This window comes from Gavialis gangeticus, unplaced genomic scaffold (genome assembly GCF_001723915.1).
Source record: "Gavialis gangeticus isolate Ggan-Ray unplaced genomic scaffold, GavGan_comp1, whole genome shotgun sequence".
NCBI classification, from domain to species: domain Eukaryota; kingdom Metazoa; phylum Chordata; order Crocodylia; family Gavialidae; genus Gavialis; species Gavialis gangeticus.
Window position 1 is genome coordinate 15,716,546 of NW_017729025.1, and position 24,206 is coordinate 15,740,751.

Here is a 24,206-nt window from a genome sequence, read left to right on the forward strand (position 1 = left end):
GGGGGGGGGGGGGGGGGGGGGACAGGGATCAGGCAGGCAAGGTGCTCCATGCCCAAACAGAGACACAGCTAGAGCAGTTGCACTGGGTAAGCAGCAGCGGAGGGGGCGGGAGGCTGAGCAAAGTGGCAGAGGGAACAGCAAAGGGGCAGGAACTGGGGGGGAGGGGGACATGTGGCAGGGGGAAACAAGATAGGGGAGCACATGCCAGGGGCACAGGCACCAGACAGAGCAGCAGGGGACTGCCATCCCTTTCCCTGCCACTTACCCCCTGCCACTACCTTCCCCATTGCAATGGTAGGGCGGCATGAATTTAAGATGACCCTTCAATAATTAGATCCTAGACACCAAAAATTATAACAAATTTATAATTGTCCACATCTAGACTCTAATAATTGGAGGGCTGTCTTAAATTTGAAGTGATCTTGTATTCAGATAAATACGGGATATTTAACAGCCCGGAAGACCCAAAAGAGGTGTGGATGAGACTTCCTCTCTGCTCAGGGATGACTTTCACAGCACAGACTCTGCAAAGGTTTCAGGTTTCATTAGGCCATGTTCAATCGCCCATAACCTTTACACAGGATACACAGGCCTACGCTTTCCAACTCTAGTATTTTTCTAAATCCAAGTACACGTTTGCTTTCAAGCTCAACTCTGAAATGAAAAAGAGTTTGGATGCAAACAGTGACCTCTGGCCCATGTGTATTAAATATATTCATGGTTTAATATTAAAAATATTCCAAACTCCAGATAGCCAAGCTCTGTCATTTAATTCACTATTAAGAGACAAAGATTACTGTAGATTAAGTTTAGTACTTGGATAACCAAGCATTAAAACAATGCACAGTAACTTGCGCTACTTCACAGTAGCGCCGGCACACGGGTTTTTAGTGACGCTAACTGCGCAGTAGCCTAATATTACTGTGCAGTAGCGTATTAGAACGATTTTTGCCCAGCACACTACTGCGCAGTGTTATTAAGCTACTGTGCAGTTAGCATCTCCTGTAGACGTGCCCACTGGATACTCAAAGGTTCCTGTTATATTCTACCTACCTACAAACAGTACAGGAGACATTTCTAGGTTTATTTTAAACTGATTTCATATGGTTTGACAAGATCAACATGCATGACTGATTGACATAAAGATAGGTAACACTATCAAGACCAGAGATGACAGTAAGATAAACCTCATTTTGAAGAGAAGCAAGTGTTCAATTCAGATTCAGAAAAAGATATTCTTGTCCCTAAAATTTGACAAGCGATGACAGGTTGTTCATTAAAACATCTGTTTATAAATAGCGAATTAAACAGAAATTATTTTAAATTTCAAATAAAACAAGGCTTTTAGACCTATGACAAATTTACCCCATCATATGTTTAAACTGTGTTAAATGAAATATATAATATTAGTTAATTATAGCATCGTCCCTGGTTTAAGTGACTTCCACACGCTATTTGTGAAGGAACTGGGAACAGAACTGAGACCTCCTAGATGACACTCGACTGTCCTAAATGCATCCATTCTCTCGCGGCACCCCTCTGCCTTCCTAAGAGCGAACGTGCAAGAAATCCTACATGTAGCATCCTTGTTCATCACACCCTGCCGGTTCATTCCCTGAACATTGTCCATCCTACGTGCAACAGATAACAGCATGGGATCCTGCATTTTTTCAATTGTGGAAGAAATACCAGCCCACTAAAGTCAAGGGAGCTTTGCCATTGACTTCAGCAGGCCCAGGATTTCACCGCCCAGGATTTCACTGCCTACCTTAATGCAAATGCACAGAACATGACTGTCTCACAGTTAGCTGGGGATTTTACTGCTGGCTGAAATAGGAGGAAGTGAGACTGAGAACTTGGAATTGATCTATTTACATTTTTTCACTGGATGCTTGTTTCCTGCAGGAACCTATTTGCTAATTCAAAAATCAGTCTGACAAAATCTTTTCTGCCAGCAGAATGCTATGCTCATTTGTGCATGTTTCTCTCTTTATTAGACTTGACTTGAGATCTCACGGCCCTGTGGCAGAAAAGGAAACAATGCCTGGCTTGCAAAAGGAAGCCCTAGTCTAAGGAGCACAGAATCTTAAGATGCATTTATGTTATTTATATTCTCTAATATCAGAAGTTGGTAATTACCTCCTTGAAGACTCATTCCAAGCATTGCTTTATCACGGTCAGTTTTGGGGGATGGATATATAAACTAATTGTAGATGTTAAGAGCATCTTTGGAGTTTAACTTTTCCACCTATTTGACACCTTAAAAAAGTCCCACATCCTAATACTATGTTGCATTTTGCATTAGTGACGTTAGATGTGCCATCAAGACTTCAGTGCACGCAGCAAGATGCGGCAAGACTTTTGCAGTTACAGATTAAAAGACCCTTTGCCACTCTGGCCAGGCGAGATGGCTGCAGGTTGAAAAATGAGCAGCCACTCTGATTTTACAGGTTCATAAATGCGGTGTTATAGATGAGCTACCTGACCAACAAAAAAATCCTAGGTTGGTAATAGCACGCTGCACGGCTCCGTTAAGTAGGTCATTCAGCATGCTAGGTCTCCGAATGTTATTTGTGAGTGAGAAAACATTACTTTCCTTCTTCAATGCACTTGTCTCTCTTCCTGTCACGTGCAGCTAACCTTCCATGCCTACTTCTATTACTAATTTATTAGCTTTTTAAGTGTCTAAATTGTTATACAGTCTGTGGACAAGATGTTCACGCCTGCTTAAGCAAAGAGAGCATTAGGAATAAAAATATGTGTGTGTGTGCTTGCATGTGTATATAAAGTAGATAGAAGATTGCTTCTCTGGATCTGCAGACTTGCTACAGTGAAAGCAAGCAACCTGCTTCTTCAGCACAGAACAGCCAGGAGTATCGTTCTGTCATAACTAACTGTCAAACCCTGAAAGTGATGACAAAATAAAAGAGGCACTAAATATATTTCTATTCAAATCAATTAAAAGAGGCAATGCTTTTCTTTTGATTAAAAGAGATCACTAGAGCAAAAACTCCTTCAGCACAGAGCAGCAGCCTCTGTGAGCTCAACCTCCTTAGCTTATCTATTGCTTCTGCTCATTTGCTCTTTGTTCAACTGAGCAAGGTTTTCTAAGAGATGGACCTTTAAGCTATTAGTTTTGTGTCTACCGGAGGGCACCACGAGAACAGCATACCCCTTTTTGCAGACTGGGACCAACCCAAAGGCTATTCAAGTCATTTATCTCATAGGACTTTGGATCAAGCACAGGGACTCTGTCGTGATCTTGCACCTAAGAAAGGATGCATAGAAAATATCTAAACTAGGCTTGCTCTGAGATCCTGGAGCTGCGCTTTTAGAAATTAGGCTTCATTTTACAAACCAGATGTGAGCAGTCAGAGATAGGGTCGTAGGCAGGGGAGGAAGATCCGGTGGGGGTGCTAAACAGATGGTTTCTTTCAAAACTTTTACTGCTTCCCTTTGGTTACACTCACAGCATGAACACCATGGCACAAATTCTCCCTTCCAACACGTGATCCAAGTACCGGGCTGTCCTGCACGACTCCATAGGTGAAAGGAGCTCCCCCACCCCTGCCCCTACCACCGAGTTGGACAGTGGGTGCAGTCTCCTGCTGCTGCCACAGTCCAGCATGGCAACCACTGCGGCAGTGACTAAGGTGAAAAAGGAGACAAGAGGTTCCACTGGAGACAAAGGTAGGAGACAAAAGGTGACAGGTACCACTGCCGCGCCTCCCCGCATCCCCTACTTCCTCGAGATGGACTTGCAGAGAGTTCAGGTCTGACTGCACAGCAGGGACTGCTTTCACTGCCAGAAGTCCTTCTTCATCTTCAGAAGAACATAATTTTCCCCCTGTGAATAACAGTACTGCAGGCTAGAGTCTTAGTCCATTGCTTTGTCAGCAGCGCCTTTCATTTACACAGCCCTGGCCTTACTCCAGAAGAAAAGGATTCTCAAGAAGCGTGTTTAAGTGACAGGTCTATAGCGGCAAAAAGCAATAGGTATGTTTTGGCACAGCATGACTTGTATTATCTTGTCCCATGAAATCACCTTCAAACATTTTTTTCCCCAGTCCTAAACCCTCTCTCATTCTACCCAGGACTTGAGCATAACTCCCAGCTCTGCACTTGCCATTCATGACACACTGCAGACAGAGGGGTAAGACAGCAGTCCCAAGTCTAGCCTGATTCTTAGCTGTGCTTCCTTTGGCATCTCTAAACCAATGATGCAGGATACCAGGAATGGTAATGAACAGGGGGCAAAATCACTTTAGACATACCCTGTTCAATGCTTTCCCTATGAAGCAGGGCTGTGCAACTCTTAAGTGGCAGGGGCATCCTTCTCCTCCCTGCTGACCCATGTATATGGGCACCCCAGTGTCACTCAGCTGCCATAGGCTCCTCCGCTACACCGAGCTGTGCTGTGCAGGCACCTTGGGCTGTGGGCTCCCTGGTGTGATGGGGGGAGTGGTGGTTGAGAACCAGGAGGCTCCTAATTAACCCCTCACAGGACACATGCAGCCCATGGGCCACCAGTAAGAGAACCCTGCTCTCAGAGACAGGATGGTGGGCTGGATGGACCACTGGTCTGACCCAGCATGGCACTTCTTATGTTCTCTCTGCATTCAGCCATAGACTGGGTGGCATCTGTAGCCCCAAGTGCATCTGCTGTCAGCTGTTCCCTTGCTGAATGTGTCATCCCGTATACTTGGTATCCTGCTGAACACATTCATAATGCTAAAAAAATAATAATTCTCTTTTCTATGAACCTTCAAGCAGCAGTCGCAGGAAAGTGAACCACACTGTCGCAGGGCAATTTCTACCTTACTGTAAGCGCTGAGATCCCTTTGCTCCTATGGACTAAACTGTCTCTTGAATATTGAGGTAGCTTGGATGTAACTTCAGATGAGATGCCTTAGGTGCAGCAAGAGAAAAAAATCCATTTTGGCTGTAAAAGGATCTCAGTTAATGCTCAGTAATCTATAAATCATTGTTATGAGATTTCTCTATGCAAATCAAAGTTATATGACCCTCATCAATCTTAAGGAAACCTCCATAAAGATTAAATTCTGCAGCCGCAATGCGAATTAAAGGATTCTTTAACCTGTTTTTGAGATACGTTGGTATAGCTAATTAATTTTTAGACGGAGCGTTCTTTGAAAGGATTAATGGACAGTGAGCTTTGCTGATTGATTATGAAATGAGAGGGAGGGTTTTTAAAAAAGAGCTGGGAATGTAAAGGCACTATCAGGCTTTATTAACCTTGTCATATTAAAATTCTAATTTGTGAACTGTGAGATGCAATTATTAAAATAATACTTTCGCAGGGTACAGTTTATTTATTTAACATGAATAACTTCCTCACAGTTAGTCCACATGACAGAGTCTCTGACAGGGATTTCAGTAGGCGAGGGACCAAAGGGCACCTTGCATGAATTGAGCACTTGGATGTTATTGGACTACAAAACATAGCCACATCCATGCTGTGACAGAAAAAATGAGAAAAGAAAAGAAAAAGAAAAAAAAAAGTGTAATCCACATGTCACCCTGAGAGGGCAGTTCTGCTTTGCTGCAAATTTATGGGTAGCTTTTATTGAGCCTTCATTAAGGCACAGCTGCAGCATTTACTGATAGCCTAGTTAATCTGCATTGACCTGAAAACATCAAGGCTAAATTTGGGATTGCGTCTGCAATCACTCTACCCCAGGAATGGTGCAAATTAGACCGAGTGCCTTACCCGTTTCCTCAAATTGCAGGTGAGAGTGAGATTCCTCGAAAAGGAGTTTGCAAAAGCCGTGTAAAAGTCCAGAACTTTAAGCAAGGCTTCCCGCTTAATAATATGTAAATCGCAGTAAGTCAGTGCCCGTACATTGGCACAGGCGTGAGCCAGTGTAGTTTCCTTCCAGAAGATGTCACCGAACACATCGCCTTTACCTGAAAAAGCAGGACAGATTTGTTAAAGCATGCCACTTACAAAGGAATGGTCAGCAAACCAATTACTTTCTCCCTTCATTTCTCCTAGCCCCCAATTATCCTGACCTTAGGTTTTCATTTGGCAAAACACTCAAATATTTTTTTAAAAACACCTTTTAGACCTTGGCTGCTATATTTAAAAAAAGCCCAGATTTTTAAATGTACTGAGATATTGCTCCACTCAGTATTGCAAAACATAAGAGTCTGATGTTCAAAGGTGTTTAAGCATTTGAAGATACATATTATTGGCCACTGGTTTTTCAAAAAGCTTTTGCACAAGTCAGGCCCCTCAATCTATTGCATTTAAGGCAAGTTAGGAACCAAAGCTTTTTAGAAGCTTTGGAAAAACCCATTAGACACCAACCTGCATCTTTTGGTGCCTAAATGCTTTTGAAAGTCTGTCTCTATATGATTTGGGAGGCTCATCTGTATTGAAAGTCAACGGGACTTAGGCTTCTAAGTACCTAATACCATGTCCACACAATACACTTACTCTGCATCAAAGCAGCATCCTCATGCTCACTGTGCTGCTCACAGTGGGCATCTTCCTAAACCAGAAGCAGTGTTGCCATGTCTGTGTGGTACCACAGGTTTACTCATTAGCAGGTAGTGGGCTAATTAGCACTGTCACTCCAGAGTGGTAATTGGCTTGCTTCAAGTGTCACACAGACATTTCATATGGCATGGCACAGTGGTGCACTGTGTTTGAGGAGTCTATGCTGGAGCACAGTGAATGTCATGTAGACATGGCCTAAATCCCTTTTGAATATAAGTAAGTCATTTGGGCCTTACTATGCTGAGCAAAGGAATGCCAAATTCCTATATTAAAAGCCCTGGGTCTTAGACATTTAGAGAGTCAAGGCCCACTGACTTACAATGAAACTTAGGCTCCCCAAGTGCCTCAGCGCCAAATTTTCAAATGGACTGAAGCACTGTTTTACCCTTAAGGTGTCCTTAAGATGCGGACAGGCACTCATTAGGATTTATAAACAAGCTATCTGCCTAATTCCTGTTGTTTTCAAATACCATTAAGTACTTATCTATCATTCAGGCATCTAAAGACCTTTGAAAAACCTGACCCTATGCTCCTTTTGAAACGGGGATTTTGAGCACATTTGCATATTTTATCTGTGGGCTCCTGAACAGGAATGTTCCCACTGCCACCAATGTTATGACTGCAGTGTAGCGTATACACACCCAGCTTCTCTTGCTTGGAGGCTCGTATCAGCGCAGCTCTGAGAAGTGCAAAACCCTGCCGAGGCGGTGCGACTATTCTAGCCTGCACCGACCTCCACACTGCTGTGGCTCCAACGTTATCAAGACTCAAGCTAGCAAGTTTCAGGCACGCTCAGTTATATGGGCAAGAACTGTAGCCCTACTTTTGGTCCTATTGTATGCAGAGGTTTGGTAACATTGAACTTAAGAGGTTTTGAAAATGTTACCACGTGACAAAGTTAAGCACCTGCTACAGTGCTTTCCTGGATCAGGGCTTCACTACAGCATCTAACCATCAGAGCTGATCAAACAACTGAGATGATATTTGCTCCTTTTAGGCTACCAAATAATTTACACCTAATATACTAATCAAAGTAGATATCTAGATAGATAGAGATGAATATATAGAGATATGTTGTGTGTGTGTTTAGATAGATAGATAGATAGATAGATAGACAGCTAGATAGACAGATAGATATGTATATAAATAAACACCTTTTATGGGCTGAAGCTCACTATCAGCTCATGAAAGCATGAGCTCACATAATGTATCTATCTATCTACCTACCTATCTACCTACCTAGATTCATCTATAAGGTAAAAATCTACCTGCCTTCTATTCAACTTCAGACTGACATGGCTAAATACTCCGTCTACCAAATCATTCACAAGGTGACCCTGATTCCTGTGGCTGTACTTTCTGGACATTAGCTTTTGGTATACTGTTTTAATAAATAATTTTCTGTTTGCAAGTGGGCTGTGGAACTGATCATCTAAATTACATTACATTTTTTTCTATTCCGTTACTGAATGAGTAGTTTTATTTTTTAACAGGGGACAAACAAATGATAAACTGTACAACACATATTTAGATGAATGCCATTTCTAAATATTCCTAAATTCCTAAAATTCAGGAAACTTTAGGATTTGAGAACATTTTCAAGAACCTCCAATAGTCATTAGAAACCTTGGAAATAATAAAATAGTATGCCTTTATGAAATACAGTGAATAGAATGCTACGTTTCTCACTGAATGTATTTATTTAACAAAATTCTGCTGTTTGAGCAAATCTACTAATATTTAGGTTGCATATTTCCATTTGATGTAAATAGAGTGATTTTTCAAGATGAAATTTTAATAAGTATATGAATTACAATACTTTTCATAGACTCAATCAGGTTTGGAGCCACTTTGGAATGGACACAATATGATCAGATATTACAACCTGCTCCCTGCCATAGATGCTATCCAATACAGGTATTTTTTAGCACTTTTAGAACATGAAACTGATTTAATCTCATTTCCAGTAATATTTAATGCACTTAGGAGCTAGGTTTCCAAAACAGAGTCTGGTCACAAGCCATTGCTCAAATTATTCATTTTATTAAGTTGCAAAGTGAGACGACAGATAAAGTTCTGAACAAAAGAAAGTTCATGCAATAGATAAAAGCCGGTGTTATAACAAGTGTCACAAGATCTTTACTGAAAACCAGAGAGGCCGTAGATAAGAAGTAGAGATGTGTAAAACTGGTCACCCCATTTCAAGAAAGGATATTGCAGAAGTAGAGGACAGTCAGAGAAGGATGAAAAGAATGATTAAGAGCATCAAACACTAGTGATTGTCTACCAAAAGGGGATATGGTAGCAATACATAAAATGACTAATGGTCTCTAGAGAATATAAACCAGGAACTTCTGTTCTCCCATAATAAAAAAACAAGACAATCAAGGAAATCAAAAGCGGGAGAATTCAGAACTGATAAAAGGAAATGTGTAATTAAACAGTGGAACTCATTGTGCAGGAAGTCAGAGGCTAAAAACTTATCACATTTAAAATAGGGGTTGCACATAAATAGACATATCAGTGGTTTCCAATAATGATGATACACTTGGGAAACCTTGAGTTTCAGGGGTTCTGTAATGACCAGACATCAGCCTGAGATGAAGGGCATTGACAGACATAACATCTGAAGCACCTGAAGTACCTCTGAAGTTCTGCAAAAAGTAAGGGTATAAGGTACATGGCCAGTGAAATGCTTCAAAAATGGCTGTTCTGCTTCAAAAACGAACCTGGAAAGCCCATGAAGTTATGAAGCACTTTATGCACTGTTTGCTAGGGCTGTGCGAAATTTCACCAGCTGTTTCCATTCGACACTGTTTCAATTCATTTAGAGCTTGAAACAGTGAAATCGAATCGAAACGAAGGTCTTCAAAACAGCCTCGAAACAGAACGAGGCTAGTCAAAATGTTTTGAAGGTTTTGAGACATTTTGGGTTTTGAAGCAGTCAGCAGCTAGGTGGTGGGAGACAGGGGAGAACCAGGCTACGCTCCCAGCGGCTCTGTAGCCCCATGTGGCTCACCTGGGAGCACAGCCTTAGCTCTCCCTGCCTCCCAGGACCAGGCTGGGCTCAGTTCCCTTCCCCTGCGCTGTGATCGGGCTGGGGAAGGGAACTGAGCTCAATCATTCAGTTCCCCTCCCCAGCCCTATCATTGGGCTGGGCATAGGAACTCAGCCCAGCTGGGCACAGGAACTCAGCCCAGCTGGGCTGAGTTCCTTTCCCCAGCCTGACTGCAGCGCTGGGGAGGGGAGCTGAGCGATAGGGCTCAGTTCCCTTCCCCAGCTTCCCTCTCTCATCTGGCAGGCAGATCGGGGGCCCGCAGCCCCGGGAGGACTGGCATAGCCCCCACAGCCCTTCCGGGGTTGCGGGACCCCATCTGCCTGCCGGATGAGAGAGGCTTCCCCATTATAGCAAATAAGCGAAATGTTGAGACAACATCACTGTTTTGACAAAGCGAAACAGAACATTGGTTTCAAACTGAACTGAAATTCAAAATGAAACGCTGTTCCATCAAAACCTCTAAACTCAAGTTGAAACAGAATGGTGCCGTTTCACACAGCCCTACTGTTTGCACATCTTACGTAGGACACATCCTCCTGTGTCTCTGTCCACTGATGGAGTGGGTGCTACAGTTTTCTCCAAAACATCTAGGGTTAGCCACCACCAGAGGCAGTATGTTGGAGTACAGGGGATCTCAGGTTTAATCCAAATTGGCAGTTCCACTGTTTTATGTAATATCTATCTAGACAGTGGCAGAAAAAGGTAGCACTTTGATGTCAATTTAATGCTATTCATTGCAAAAAAGACCGACCTCATTTGAAAGCCCTACAAACAACATAGGCCATGTGTAGACAAAACAAGAGGCATGTGTGCACAACACTTTAAAGCAGGTTAAATGCTTTTGCACTGCTTTAATGGTGTCAGTGTTTGCATGCCTTGGTGGCATATTGCACATTAATTCCAGCTGCTGTAAGAAATTTGGTGGTTTAACATGCCTTAAATGACTTGGGGTGCAGCAAACTAAAACTGCTTTGAGAAGTTTTAGTTTGCTGTCCCTACAGCCAAGGAGTGAAGCACCGGGCTCTGTCCAGCTCTGCAGGAAGCCCTGCAGGCAGCCTGGCAGCAGCCCGGGAAGGCAGTCTCCACCCAAGAAAAGCAGTGAGCCTGATCTTTTTTTTTCCTGCCCTGGAGCCTAGCGTGTGAGTGCCGTCTGGGGGAGGGGAGGCTGCTGCCACAGAGGGAAGCACCAGCCCCGCCCACAGCCCAGGGATGGCTCCACGCACCGACAGCCTGCCCTCCCCTCCCCACCGGAGGGCCAGGTAACAGTGGGGTGCACAACACGCAGATTTAATCAGCCCTAAATTGAAGTGGTGTTTTTTAAAACCCACCACTTCAATTTAGGGCCCCCATTTCATCTACACATGCCCATTTTTCTTTTAAGCATTTCATTTGATGTATTTTTTTCCATAGACATTCAGAAGCTTGGAGGGGGAAAAAAGGGAAGAGAAAGAAGCCAAAAATATGATGCAATTCAAAGTCTGAGAAAAAAAAAAATGCCTCCACAAATCCTTGCAGAGCATGTAGTCACTGCAAATTGATGATGTCTGCATTTTACAGGGAGGATTTTTAGTTGTAGATTTTCTCTTCCAAAAGCTTATTACATTACCTGTGGTAGAGCCAGTTACAGATTTAGCTCTGTGGCTAAGCACCAGGGATGAGACTTTCAAAGGTATTTAGGTACCTAAAGATGCAGACAGGAACCTAATAGGATTTAGAAAAGCACCTAAGCAGGCTAGGACCCGCAGACATCTAACCTATTTAGGTACTTCTGGAAATCCACTAGCCATCTACCTGTATGCTAAGCCACCTAAATGTCTCTGAAAATCTGGCCTTAAATCATCCTGGATGGGGCTAACCACATATATCATGTTAAGTATGCATTTACACACTTACTGAACTGGGGCTAGAAGGCCCGATTCTGTGGACACTTGTGTATGTGAATAGCTATTCTTGTGCAAAGTGATACGTATAATTATTTGTGGGTTTGGATCCTTTAATGATGGTTCTGACTACCGATAATGATTAAGTGGTGGTGAGGGGAACGCATCAATGTAACCAAATCTCCTTTCATTAAATTGCATTTCTAGTAATACATTTGAATTAGCCTCTCAGCAGAACTCATTGGCATGTGCGGAGCATTGCTCTGAGGTGGTCGAACTACTTCTTGTTCAGAAGGTGCAGGCAACACAAAGGAGGTTGGACTGGACGACTTTTGACATCCTTCCAACCCTACGGGCACTTATACACGTGACAGACCTGTGCTCCAACACGTGCTAATTAGCACACATCAGAGCAGACTTAATTAATCGAGTCTGCTGGAGCATGCTGATTAGCGCACTCCAGCAGCCTCCATGTCATGTATGGCAACGGGGGCATTTTAACTAATGCTTGTTGAATGAGCTTTAGTTAAAGTGCCCCCGCCACCATTTTGAAGTGCAGGATGCTGAATACACGTGACACTGCAGGCGCTTTAGTTGCAGCAGCTCCCCTTCACCCGGGTATGATGCGACTTAGCATCATAGCTGAGTTATATAAACCTACCCTAAGACTCCAGTGGGGCCTAGTCAGGGAGATATGCTGAAAGCCCATCCAGCTAATGCATTGATTCTAGCACAAATTACAAGAGCTACTGCCACTTCTGTTCAAAAATACAGCTGGAGGAGGAGCAGGTGCTTGCCTTTCCCATAATAGCTGGACTGCTGTGTAGAAAGGCATCTGAGAGCCATGGGGCCAGGGGCCAGAAAAAGAGTAAGCAAGAAGTGTGATTTTGTAGCCTACTCACGAGAGCATTTCTCTGTGAGTCCTGGTTCTGGGGCCTGCTTAGGCATTTTGCAATCAAGAGTCACTGGTTAAAATACCTAAACAGCGCTGGGAACATGTACCGACACCCAGGACTCTCTTCTCCCAGGGGAAGGCTACTGAGTCATGGTTCCTCTTTCTTATTCTCTCTGACCCGTCTCTGCATCACTTTCACTGTAACCTAACTATAGTGCAGGTAGGAAGTATCCCCCAGTCCACCCTAGCTTATAACCTGGTGACAAAGGTATTCTCCTTAGAGATGGAAGATGTGTATTGAAAGAAGTGGGATTTCAGACACATCCTCTCGACTGCCTGGGATAGGCACCCCCTCTCCCAGCAGGCTTGCTACTGTCCCATTTGTAGGTGCCTAATACTTCATATTTGTCACGCAAGGAACAAAGGTAACTCCTCAGATTCATGAACTCCACTCCCAAAGTTGGGCACTGGAAAGAATAAGCATTATTATGCCTAAGACCCTTGGTGGGGCTGGGTCTAGAAGTCTAATCCTCAGCTCAAATCAACAGCAGTCTTTCCACTGATTTCAATAGTCTTTTGATCAGGCCCTGCATGGGGCATTATTTTATAACTTGATGTCTTATTTCCCCACATGAAAGCTGATAAAGCAAGCATCCTACTTTTTCTGATAATGCCTTTTAGCACCTGCCTCTTTCAAGACTTGCAACATTTTCTTGGGGCAGTTTGCAGCTTTACTCTGGAAGGAAAAACGCTAGCAAAAGTAATACAGTATTACTTTTGGATAAAATTTACCTTAGTGTTCTTTTTGGTTTGGGGTTTTATTTCTGTCTATGGAACTGGATGTGCATACTGTTATTCAAGAAACCTTTGGAGGTTTGTAAAACATAACACAGAACATTTATGTGGAGTGAACCTGCCTCTGATTTCCTTGCCTTTGTTTTATAGCAGATTTCTCCATTTTGAAATGGTCTTCCTACTGTCACAGATATTCTTAAGTCTGATGTTTAAGGGACCCTATATTTTTTAAAGCAATGGAGGCCTCTATATTTTTTGAAACAATGAAAGTGAATAGCAAATACGTGGTTCTGCTAACATATTTTACAAAACAAGCTGGCTCAAAGTAAATGTTTAACGTAGAGCATCAACTAATAATGTATGGTTTATCTAACGTACTGTTTTGAAGTTACCCTCAGTAGTTAATTGTCCTTGTCCATAACCACCGGTCAAAACCTTCTCTTTTTGACACGCACAGTGTCATTATATACTTTTTTGAAAATAGTCCTTTTTTTCCAATGTATAAAATTGCCTGATTTATTTGTTCTCTGTGATGTGCATTTGGCAAAATTGGAGCTCTGCTCTGAGTAACTACAGCCTACAACTGAAAGAGAGAGAATTTAACAATAGTAACTGTTATCATTTTCCTATCACAATAATAGGGAAATGTTTCTTCTCTTTGGAAATGTAAAGTAATACACATCAAATTAAAGGTAAGAGGATGAAAGCAATGGCTGTTTACTCAGAGTCCTGGTATAATGCTTCAAGTGCAATGCATCAAAAGTTTTGTATGACTGAATCATCATGAAATAAATTAATAGATTGGCATTGTCTTTGTTGCAGTTTAGTAAAATCACAAACTGTAGCGGGTTCATCCAGAAGAGGTAAAGAGCCTATAAACATCTAGAATGGGGGTGGCATCAGGCAGGCATGCCAATCTTGGCATGTGATGGGCTGAGAGGGGCAGTGCCAGGCCTCTGGGACCAAATCCCAGTGCAGAGGGCTATGCCAGGCCTCCAGGCACAAACCCTGGAGGGAGGGGGCAGTGCCATGCTCCCTGGGACCAATCTGGTGGGAGGGGGCAGCATGCGAGGCCCCCAGGGACCATTCAAGGTGCATGAGGGCAGTTGGGGGTGGTGTCAGGCCCAGGGCCAGATCCTGGCATACAAGGCTCCATGTGGCCCATCGCCCAGCCCTACCCCATTCCTCTGACCCACAGGGCCAACAGGTTGAAAAACAGTAGCCTAAAACAATCTTCAGAAGAAGAAAATACTCAGAGACTTCTTACATATCATATTTTCACCCCAGCTCACGGTGGAGTCTCCCCACTGCTCTGACAACCTAATGGGGCCATTTCATTGGCAGCCATCAGTCACACAAGACCATGGAGATTGTGCCTTTTGGTGAGTTACCAAATACCACCATAGCTTCTTGAATGGCTGAGTCCAACGCCTAACAAAGAGACCCTCCAGCAAGTTGTGCATACAAACTTGGTTGAGCTTGCACTGGCATACTGAGTATCATTTTGTCTTGTCTGCCTCTTTTCTAGCTTATCATTGACCACTCCCTCTCAAAGCAACATAGGCCCTGTTTCATGGTGGCTTTCCACTCTCAGCAGTCCGAAGCGATTGATTCCCAGCATTGGCCACTGATGTGCAGCTCACAAAGGTTTTTCTTGCAAACATCAACAAAACAGAGTTTGGGCCATCCAAGTTGATGTTTGCCAGTGGCCAGCTTACTGTAGAGTATGCCGTTGGGGATTTGTGCATCACTCATACAACTGACATATCCAAACCAACAGAGGTGTCTCTGTTTCAGAAGCACGAATATAGTGGGTATCTTGGCTTGTTCCAGAACAGATGGAAACTGTTCAGCTTTCTTTCTTCCTTAGTATAAGGAGTCCATGTTTCACTGCTGTACAAGAGAGAGCTAAGTATGCAAGTGCTTTAGAAGAACATCTTTGTTGACAGAGTGAGCACTCTGTTTTTTCCAAACTCTCTTTTGAAGTTTAGTCATGACGTTGCTTGCCTTTCCAATGTGAGTTATTAATTTTGGCTTCTGAGTCTAGATTTTGTGAGATGGTGGAGCCCAAGTAAATGTTTTTTTCAACCACTTCCAGGTTTTCTTCATTTATTCTAACTTTGGGAGGGTGGTCAACTTTTTGACCCTTATTTGGGAGGGTGGTCAACTTGTTGACCTATTACTACTGTTTTCTTTAGGCTAATGGTCTGACCGAAATCATCACAAGCATGAGAAAGGTGATCCATGAGACTCTGAAGTCCTGCTTCTGAATGACTAACAATTGCTGCGTCATTGACAAAGAGCATTTCAGACAATACTTCTTGGTTCTTAGTTTTTGCTTTGAGATAAGCAAGGTTAGAGTTTCTCATCAGATCTGGTCTGAACATATACTCCTTCTGAACATAAAGTGAATGAAAACGGGAAATCTCTTAAATCAGAATAGATAGCTTTAATATGCATTTTGCATTTGTGTCAATGACTAAACAAAGAAAAGGCATGTCGGGCCCTGATGTGTATGTGGTTCCTAGTGCTATATCATTTTCTGGGCTGGAAGAGAAAAACTGAAGGTCACAGTACTGTAACAGCATGTTGGTCAGAGCTGTAATTTTTTTCCTGGAACAACTATACTTCTACAACCCCAAAAGTACACATAGTTCTAATGTTAAAAAAGGGTCTTGTGCCAATATAGTTTTTTCTCTTCCTCTATAGGAATAGCTAAATTTTAATACATGTTTAAACTGATACAACTGTGTCCACACAATAGGGGTCTCACTGCTTTAACCATATCATCAGAATTAAATCAACACAGCTTGCTCATTTTAGGATGAAGTTACACATTACGCTTAGACCTTCCTAAATCAGTGGAATGTTAAGAGGTCAAGTTAACACGTGCTAAGCGCAGTTGCACATTAAGGATTAATGTAGTTTCTTGTCTGCACAGCTCTGACTTGCCACTAGAAGGCTGCACAGGTATCGCTAGGAGCCAGGATACCTGAACTCTATCCCTGCTCTGGGTGGGACATCATGGTGACTGGGAGGGGTGCATCCTGGGATGCACTGGAAAAGTGCAAATTTCTCATTTTCTTTCATGGAGCAGACTGAAGTTACCCTAACAAGCTAGGTAGTATGGCCCAGAGTTAACCTGTTGGGGCCTCTGAACAAGCATGCTCAGCTAGGCCAAGCACTAGGAGCTATCATACCTGCCCTGATCCCTGGCTAATGAGCCTGCCCAGTTTTCTGCAACCAGATTGGCTGCTGAAAGCACTGCTCACCCTTTTAAAGCATACCTGTAGCATCAGGCTACAGGCGTGCCTTGGTAGTCTCAGTGTATTCTGGCAAGCCTCCTGTTCACTGCTCCTTCTGATTCTCCTGGCTCTGGACTTGACTTTGGCTTTTCCTGAATCTGACTTCAGATCTCCCCTGGACCTAGACACCAGCTCTGTGGCCCCTGGTTTCTGATGGTGGTTTGCTTCTCAGATAATGTCTCTTGGATTTTGCCTTTCACCCCTCCTGGAACTTGGTCCCCGTGTTTTCTTGGCCCCTTTGACCTAGACCCCAGCTTGAAGCTGTGGCAGTCTGTGCTCCTGCCTTGCTGACTCCCTAGTTGCTCCCAGTGGCCTACTTGCAGATCCAGCTGCCTATGTCCTGACCGAAACCTCACACATGGGTTGGATGAACGGACTGTAAGGTGGATAGAAAGTTGGCTGGAGTGTGGGCTCAACAGGGAATAATCAATGGCTCAATGTCTACCTGACATCCAGTATGAAGTGGAATGCCTCAGGGGTCAGTCCTGGGGTTGGTTTTCTTTGGTATCTTCATAAACGATCTGAAAGGTGGGATGGATTGCACCCTCAGAAAGTCTGCAGATGACATCAAGCTGGGGAGTGTAGTAGATACACTGGAGAGTAGGGCTAGGATTCAGAGTGACCTAGACAAATTGGAGGATTGGGCCAAAAGAAATCTCATGAGGTTCAACAAGGACATATGCAAAGTCCTGCACTTAGGACACAACAATCCCATGCACCAATACAGGCTGGGGACTGATTGACTGGGCAGCAGGTCTACAAAAAAGGGCCTGGGGGTTATAGCGGACAATAAGATGGACGTGAGCCAGCAGGGTGCCCCTGTTGCCAAGAAGACTAACAGCATACTGGGCTGCACTGGAGGCGTGTTGCCAGCAGATAACAATTGTTCCACTTTGCCCTGGTGACACCACATCTGCAGTACTGTGTCCAGCTTTGGGCCCCCCACTACAGAAAGGACGTGGACAAGTTGGAGACAGTCCAGTGGAAAGTAACAAAAATGGTTTGGGGGCTGGGACACATGCCTTGTCAGGAGAGGTCGAGGGAACTGGGTTTATTTAGTCTAGAGAAGACAAGATAGAGAGGAGATTGAATAGCAGCTTTCATCTACCTGAAGGATGGTTTCAAAGAGGATGGAGCTTGACTGTTCTCAGTGGTGGCAGATGGCAGAACAAGGAGAAACAGTATCAAATTGCAGAAAGGGAAGTTTAGGTTGGATATTAGACAAAATGACCTCACTAGGAGAGTGGTGAAGCACTGAAACAAGTTACCTAGAGCAGTGGTGAAATCTCCATCCTTGGAGGCTTTTATAGCTCAGTTCAACAAAGTCTTGACTGGGATGATATAGTTGGGGCTGGTCCTGCTTTGAGCAGGGTGTTGGACTAGATGTGACCTGCTGAAGTCCCTTTCAACCCAAATTTTCTATGATTCTATGATCTATGACCTATGATTCTGCCTGACCAACCTGATTGCCTTTTATAATGAAGTAACTAAATCCTTGGATGATGGTGTCACCGTGGACATAGTCTTTCTGGACTTTAAGGCAGCCTTTGGCACTGTCTCTCACCCCATCCTCATCAATAAATTAAGTGATTGTGGCATTGATGCCTGCACAGTTGGATGGGTAAAAAATTGGTTGACAGGGCGCACCCGCAGAGTAGTGGTGGACGGGTCATACTCAACCTGGTGAGATGTGAGCAGTGGGGTCCCCCAGGGCTCGGTCCTTGGGCCTGCACTGTTTAACATCTTCAGCAGCGACTTGGATGAGGGGGTGGAAAGCACGCTGTCCAAGTTTGCTGATGACACTAAGATGTGGGGCAAGGTAGACACACTTGAAGGGAGAGAGAACCTGCAAATAGATTTAGATAGACTACAAAAGTGGGCAAATGAGAATAGGATGGTGTTCAACGTAGACAAATGCAGGGTGCTGCACCTTGGGAGAAGGAATCCACAGCATACATACAGGCTGGGGAGTTCCCTCTTGAAAGCACAGGGGCAGATCAGGATCTTGGAGTCATTATTGATACAATAATGCCCAACGGTGAAGACTGCCTTACTTAGTACTCGCCTACAGGTATGAATAAGCATGTGCAGCTATGGTTACGCTGCTGTTGGTACCCAAAGTATCTCAAGTACGTCAATATAGGCTTCAAGCTCAGCTCTGATCACTGGGTAAACTACCCTGAGTGGAAAGCTAAAAATCTGAAGAGGGGAACAAGTTTGCATCTTCTTTCCATAGAAAACAATCTCCTGCATAGCTCAGAGGGCAAAGTTGAACATCGGGCAGGTGATACTGCTGGAACCACAGCTGCAAAAATTCATCAGCCACTTTCCAAAGGGGAAATAAGTGCTTTACATGCAGCCTAGAAACTACAGTAGCAGTTGATAAACTGTGAGAGGAAGTGGGTTACTTCTCCATGAATCTTTTAAGTCCCCATCCCAGCAGTCTACATCGTGGGCCGAGAATGGCCTTGGACAAGGCTTTCCTTTTCAGCAGCTTTGGCCAAGCCATTCCTTGTATTAGCACCTGTTTGTTCACACAGGAAACAATGTTCATGGAGCAAGCTCAGTCTCATCACACTTCAGCTGGACTTTCTCAGAGGTTTCCTTTCAGTCAGTTTAAGTTTTAATCAGCTAAATTTAATCAGTCAGTTTAAGTTTTAATCAGCTAAATACTAAATCTATGGCCCTCAGGTGTCAAAATACATGGCCTCCTCTTGCCAACTCAATGAGGCTGCAAAAGATGCAGCAATGCAGTGGCCATGGATTTCAAAGGCATCCAGAAACCTAGTAAGTCTTTGCCCCACAAAACAAATGTACAGGAAAATGAATGAATAATGGTTTAATTGGAGTTAGACCCAATCAGATAAAATATTAAAATGTAAGTGATCTGCTAACAAAAGCCCCATTCACAAAGGGCTTGGATGGCATTTACAGGAGGGTTCATTGTCATCCAACATCTGAGAAGGGCTGCAGAGGATGTCTTGTCTTGTCTTGTCTTGTCTTGTCAGGGGATGCGGCGTAACCCTGAACCCCTGGATACAACGTGAAGTCATAAGACGCTGAACCTGGTCACGAGCCAGTATAACTCCAGGAAGAAAATCCTGGTGTGCAGTAAAGTAAAGCTGAGTATCTATGGCACCACGTCAACTGCAGAAAGTAGGTCTCCTCCCCTCGGGTTGCCTGCTGAACCCAAGATTACCTCACGGAGGCTTGCAAAGGGGGATGTACCCATTTATTTATCCTGTTTGTGGCTTGTGCTATGCAGGAGGTTAGATGAGATATAGTTCCCACTGACCTTACACTATGAGTTTGAACTAGAATGTGAAAGAGCCAGCCAAACCCATAAATATCAACTTTAAGGACAAGAGACAACTCTCCACATGACGTAGTTTGATTGGTTCATTTGTATATTTTTCCTTTTTTTACTTGAGTTCTGGAAAATATGTTTTGTCATCGAGTCTCTTGGCAGTACAACTGGACCCTACAGGTGATGTTATCAATGAAGAGCTTAGCCAGAGAAAACTCATCATTTATTTGGAGCTCAAATGGGAGCAGAGCCATCTGAAAATAACTATGGGCACTGACAGTGGAGTCCTTTTGAAAATCTGGTCCTGCACAAGTAAATGGCGATATATAAATATAGGAGAGAATGAAAAAGGCCACTTCAAGCACTTTGGGAAAAGAGCAATGGGTTCAAAACTGGCCAGTGGACAGAGAGGGAGCAGTACAGAGACACGGCTGAATGCTGGTAAAGCTTCTTTGCTATTATTTTAAAAAAAGGATGGGGAAGGGGGGGAAGGGGGGGGGGGAGTCAAACAAAAAAAGGGGGGAAAAAAGTGAGCCAGGAAGAGAAAAGGTCCATACAGTCACTCTGTTACCAGTCATCATGTTATGGCAAAGTCTACACTGCAAGTAGTATTTGGTCTTTTCCTATAATTTGGTGGCTCCTGGAAACAAATAATTATATGAGAATCTCTGCTTTCATTTTATAACAAAAGTAAGTTTCTATCCCTCATGGATGCACAGAAAAACTTGCAATTGTGACCCATTCAATCTTGAAGCCATAAGAACCAAAAAACAATGACCCAGAATTGTTTAGTGTCTTAAAAAAAAAAAAAAAAAAATCACATGATTTTTCAGGCATTTCCATGTTTTTAGGCAGTGAGATCCATGATTTTTTAACTCCTGGGTCTGGCAACAGTGCATGGAAAGAATAAAAACAATGGAAAGAATGTTACTGTCATAAACTGGCCATGGCTCAGACCCACAACACACAAGCTGATCGTCAGTTAAGATAGACGCTTTATATTTTGCTTAACTATTGTGTGGACAGAGGGGAACATATCCCAAACTTGCAAAAAAAATCCCCTTTGACTCTTTGTCAACAACAGCTTTGAACAAGGAGAAACTGAGCTAAATCCTGCAGCATGCTGAGGACTCAGACTCGACCCTTGAAGGCACTAAGAAACATACTTAAATGGTATATCAATATCCCTGGATGTCATATTAAGCCAGTGATTCTCAACCAGAGTGCTGCAGCACCCTCGGGTGCCTTGAGAGCATTTCAATGGTGTTGCAGGGTGCCACACAATGTTAGTGCTGTTAAGTGTGCGGACATGATTCATAAGATAAACCCAGAGATTTCAAATAGGAATCCAGAGTGTTAAAACATTGTGATCTCTTCTGGTCTCTCTGAATTCTTTAAAGCAAAAGAATTGCTTTATCATTTTTCTGTCATCAAAAAATGAGTGAAAACTAAAAACTGCCATTTTCCAGGGGGTGCCTTGAGTTAATAAAGTGTCTTGAGTCTGAAAAGGCTGAGAAACATTGTATTAAGCCCTTGCACAAGTACTTTACAAATTTGGGATCAAAGTGGCCAGTGCCTTGTGAGAACAATCTGCATTATCTGAATTATTGCAGACCTGCTTTTCAATGAGGCGAAGACATCGCAGGCTTCATATGATCATTTTTCTCCTAGGGCATGTGTGCATGACACTTTAAAGTGGGTTAAATGCTTTTGCAGCCCTTTAATGGTGTCAGTGTTTGCACGTGGTGGTGGCGTATTGCGCAGTAATTCCAGCCGCTGTAGCAAATTTGGCGGCACAATGTGCCTTAAATGACTTGGGGTGCAGCAAACTAAAACTCCTCTGAGGAGTTTTAGTTTGCTGCCCTACAGCCATGAAGTGAAGCACTGGGCTCCGTGTAGCTCTGCGGCTCTGCAGGAAGCCCTGCAGGCAGCCTGGCAGCAGCCCGGGAAGGCAGGCTCTGCCCAAGGGAAAAAAAAAAGGGCGGTGAACCTTATCTTCCCCCTCTCCCCCCACCTAGAGCCTGCCTGCCTGAACTGTGCAGGGGCCCAGTGCTTCTCTCTGCAGCTGCAGTGCCCCCTGGGACCACCCGAGCCGGGTGACTGTGGAGGGAAGTACCAGACCCCCACCGCAGCCCAGGGATTGCTCCGCTGACCCACAGCTCACCCTCCCATCCCCGCCACCAGAGAAGCAGATAAGTTTGGATGTGTGCACGAAACAGGGGTTTAAAGGGACCTAAACCGAAGCGGTGTTTTTAAAAACCCACCACTTCTATTTAGGACCCCTGCTTCGTCTACACACGCCCTAAGATAATTTATAGCTTTAACTGATCAGAACTCGTGGGACCCTTTTTCTTAGCTGAAATATGAAAAGACTACTCCATAAAATGCTGCAGAGCCCTTAGTAACAGGTACATCTGTTATTAAAATGAGGACATTTCCAGGGTTAGTTTGTCTTGTTTTACTGTACTACAGAGCTATTGATAAAAAGGCTTCAGTGTCAAAGAGCAGGAGCTATTTAGGGCCTGAGTCTGCTGCAGAGAAGTAACCTAGTGTAAAGCTAGGCCCACAAAAAAAATCAGAGCTTTAGCACCTGTGAATGGGAGTTAAGTGACATGGAATGGCCCTGACCTTTCATGTTGCTTAGTTTATGTCACACGTGCTATTCTGGTCTCACGCGTGCCACGAAGTGAACAAAGGAAATGCTCCTAGGGCTGGCGGATTCCTGCCCCCATCATTTGGGAGCCTGGGATCTGCCATCACCTGCAAGTCATGCTGACTGCGGCAAGAGAGGTTTATAGCTTGACACTTCCAACGAGTTGCTCCAGTGCTGGCTCTTAGTAGAGCCCATTTGCTATTCTTTTGGCATCAGAGCACAGTTGTCACTTGAGGTGAAACATCATCCTTCTTTACTTTCAAATATCTTACTAAAAACACTGAAGACACATGCCTTTTTCCCCTAACTTTCATGGCTGATATTTGGTAAATATTTCAGTTGCCAAATCCACAAAGTAATGCAAGTACTAGGGAGGAATAATTTGAGAAGCCTGCTTTAAAAGATAACAGGCTGCCCCATGTAAAGGAAGCTTAGCAACTGAAGTTCTGGCTTCCTAGAAAATACTAAATCCAACAAATAACATGGTTGTCCTGGGACTATCTTCAGGACTTCCCATAACTGGCTTACATCACATTAAAAAAAAAGCAATTTCACTGAACACATGAGGGGTTAGGGACCTTACACCAGAGGAAGAATCAGCTATTATATATTCATACTGTCTGGACAATCAAAACTGCCTTTGTTCAAGAGCAGGTACATCTCACAGTCAGCTTCTCGGATATTTTTAGCGCTGTTGCATAAGATCGATATTCATGATCAATTCCTAGAATCATGGTTTAAGTGCAGCAAGTTGTTACTTTTCTGCTGGCATAACGATTTCTTTACACCATGTTAATTAATCTTCAGGTGTAAGTTCCTGTATGAGTTATACTGTTAGCCAGGCTATGAAAGAGAGCTGGGAGTGCAGCATCTGCAAGTACTTGGTTGGCATTGCTACTTCTATGAGACTCTTTGTCAGAAGAAATCCCAGGTCATCACAGCAGAGGGAAGCACTATTTGCCCTGTCCTAGCTGGTGCAGTTTCATTTGCTTGAGGGACTTTGAAACCTCTGAACTTACTGAGGTTTCCCAAGTGGTATATTACTGAATACAGAGCAGACCTAGCTATACTGCTGATTTCTACTTGCGACTGTGGAAAATTACAAAACAGGCTTCTCGAGGCAGCCTGACTTGCCAGCAAGGTTTCTGACAATTAGAAACAAGATTGCTTGCCCTTCCCAGCTATTCTGGCAGTTGCAGACATGACATGTTAAAATTACTGGACCATTTTCAGGACAATTTTCTCCAGTGAAGGAGCTGAACTTGGTGCAGAGTGAATCTGGTGCTTTAGCTATTAGATTAGCAGCTACTTCATTTGGAAGGTAGAGTATGTCTCAGGAAAATGAAGGTACTAATGAAGAGAACTTAATTGGGCACTGGGGCTTTTTCATTAAGGAATCCCAGGCTTTGCAGATCTCAAGGTTCAATTTGAATTATTCTGTTATTTTACAGGTTTCTATTGTGCTTATTACTGCAGCACCTGGATGGCTTAATTGCAAGCAGAACCACAATGGGACTGAACAAAACAGCAGGTCTTGAATCTTGCTATGAAAATCATGGACGCAGGCCTCCAAAGGCTTCTAAGGGGGAGGAAGTCTGGAGGGTGAGCAGGAGGGGCCCAGAGGCTGACTCCTGCTAGCGCAGGGCAGAGGACCTGAACTCAGCTAGATACTCAGCAACTCCAGCGATGGTGTTGACCCAGAGTGCTGCCAAGGCTCCTGCCAGGGGGGCGCGGCCTTCCCGGGACTTGTCTGAGGCCTCCACCCAGATGGAGCCCGAGGGGGGGCTGGC

The 24,206-nt window shown here is 43.8% G+C and overlaps 1 protein-coding gene across 1 annotated transcript in view; it reads right to left on the reverse strand.

The window, feature by feature from the left end:
* Positions 1–24,206, reverse strand: part of KCNH5 (potassium voltage-gated channel subfamily H member 5) — a 287,028-nt gene that overhangs the window by 55,224 nt on the left and 207,598 nt on the right. Inside the window, exon 10 of the mRNA XM_019519890.1 lies at positions 5,732–5,928. Coding sequence (XP_019375435.1) covers positions 5,732–5,928 — 197 coding nt within the window. The remainder of the gene's footprint in view (positions 1–5,731; positions 5,929–24,206) is intronic.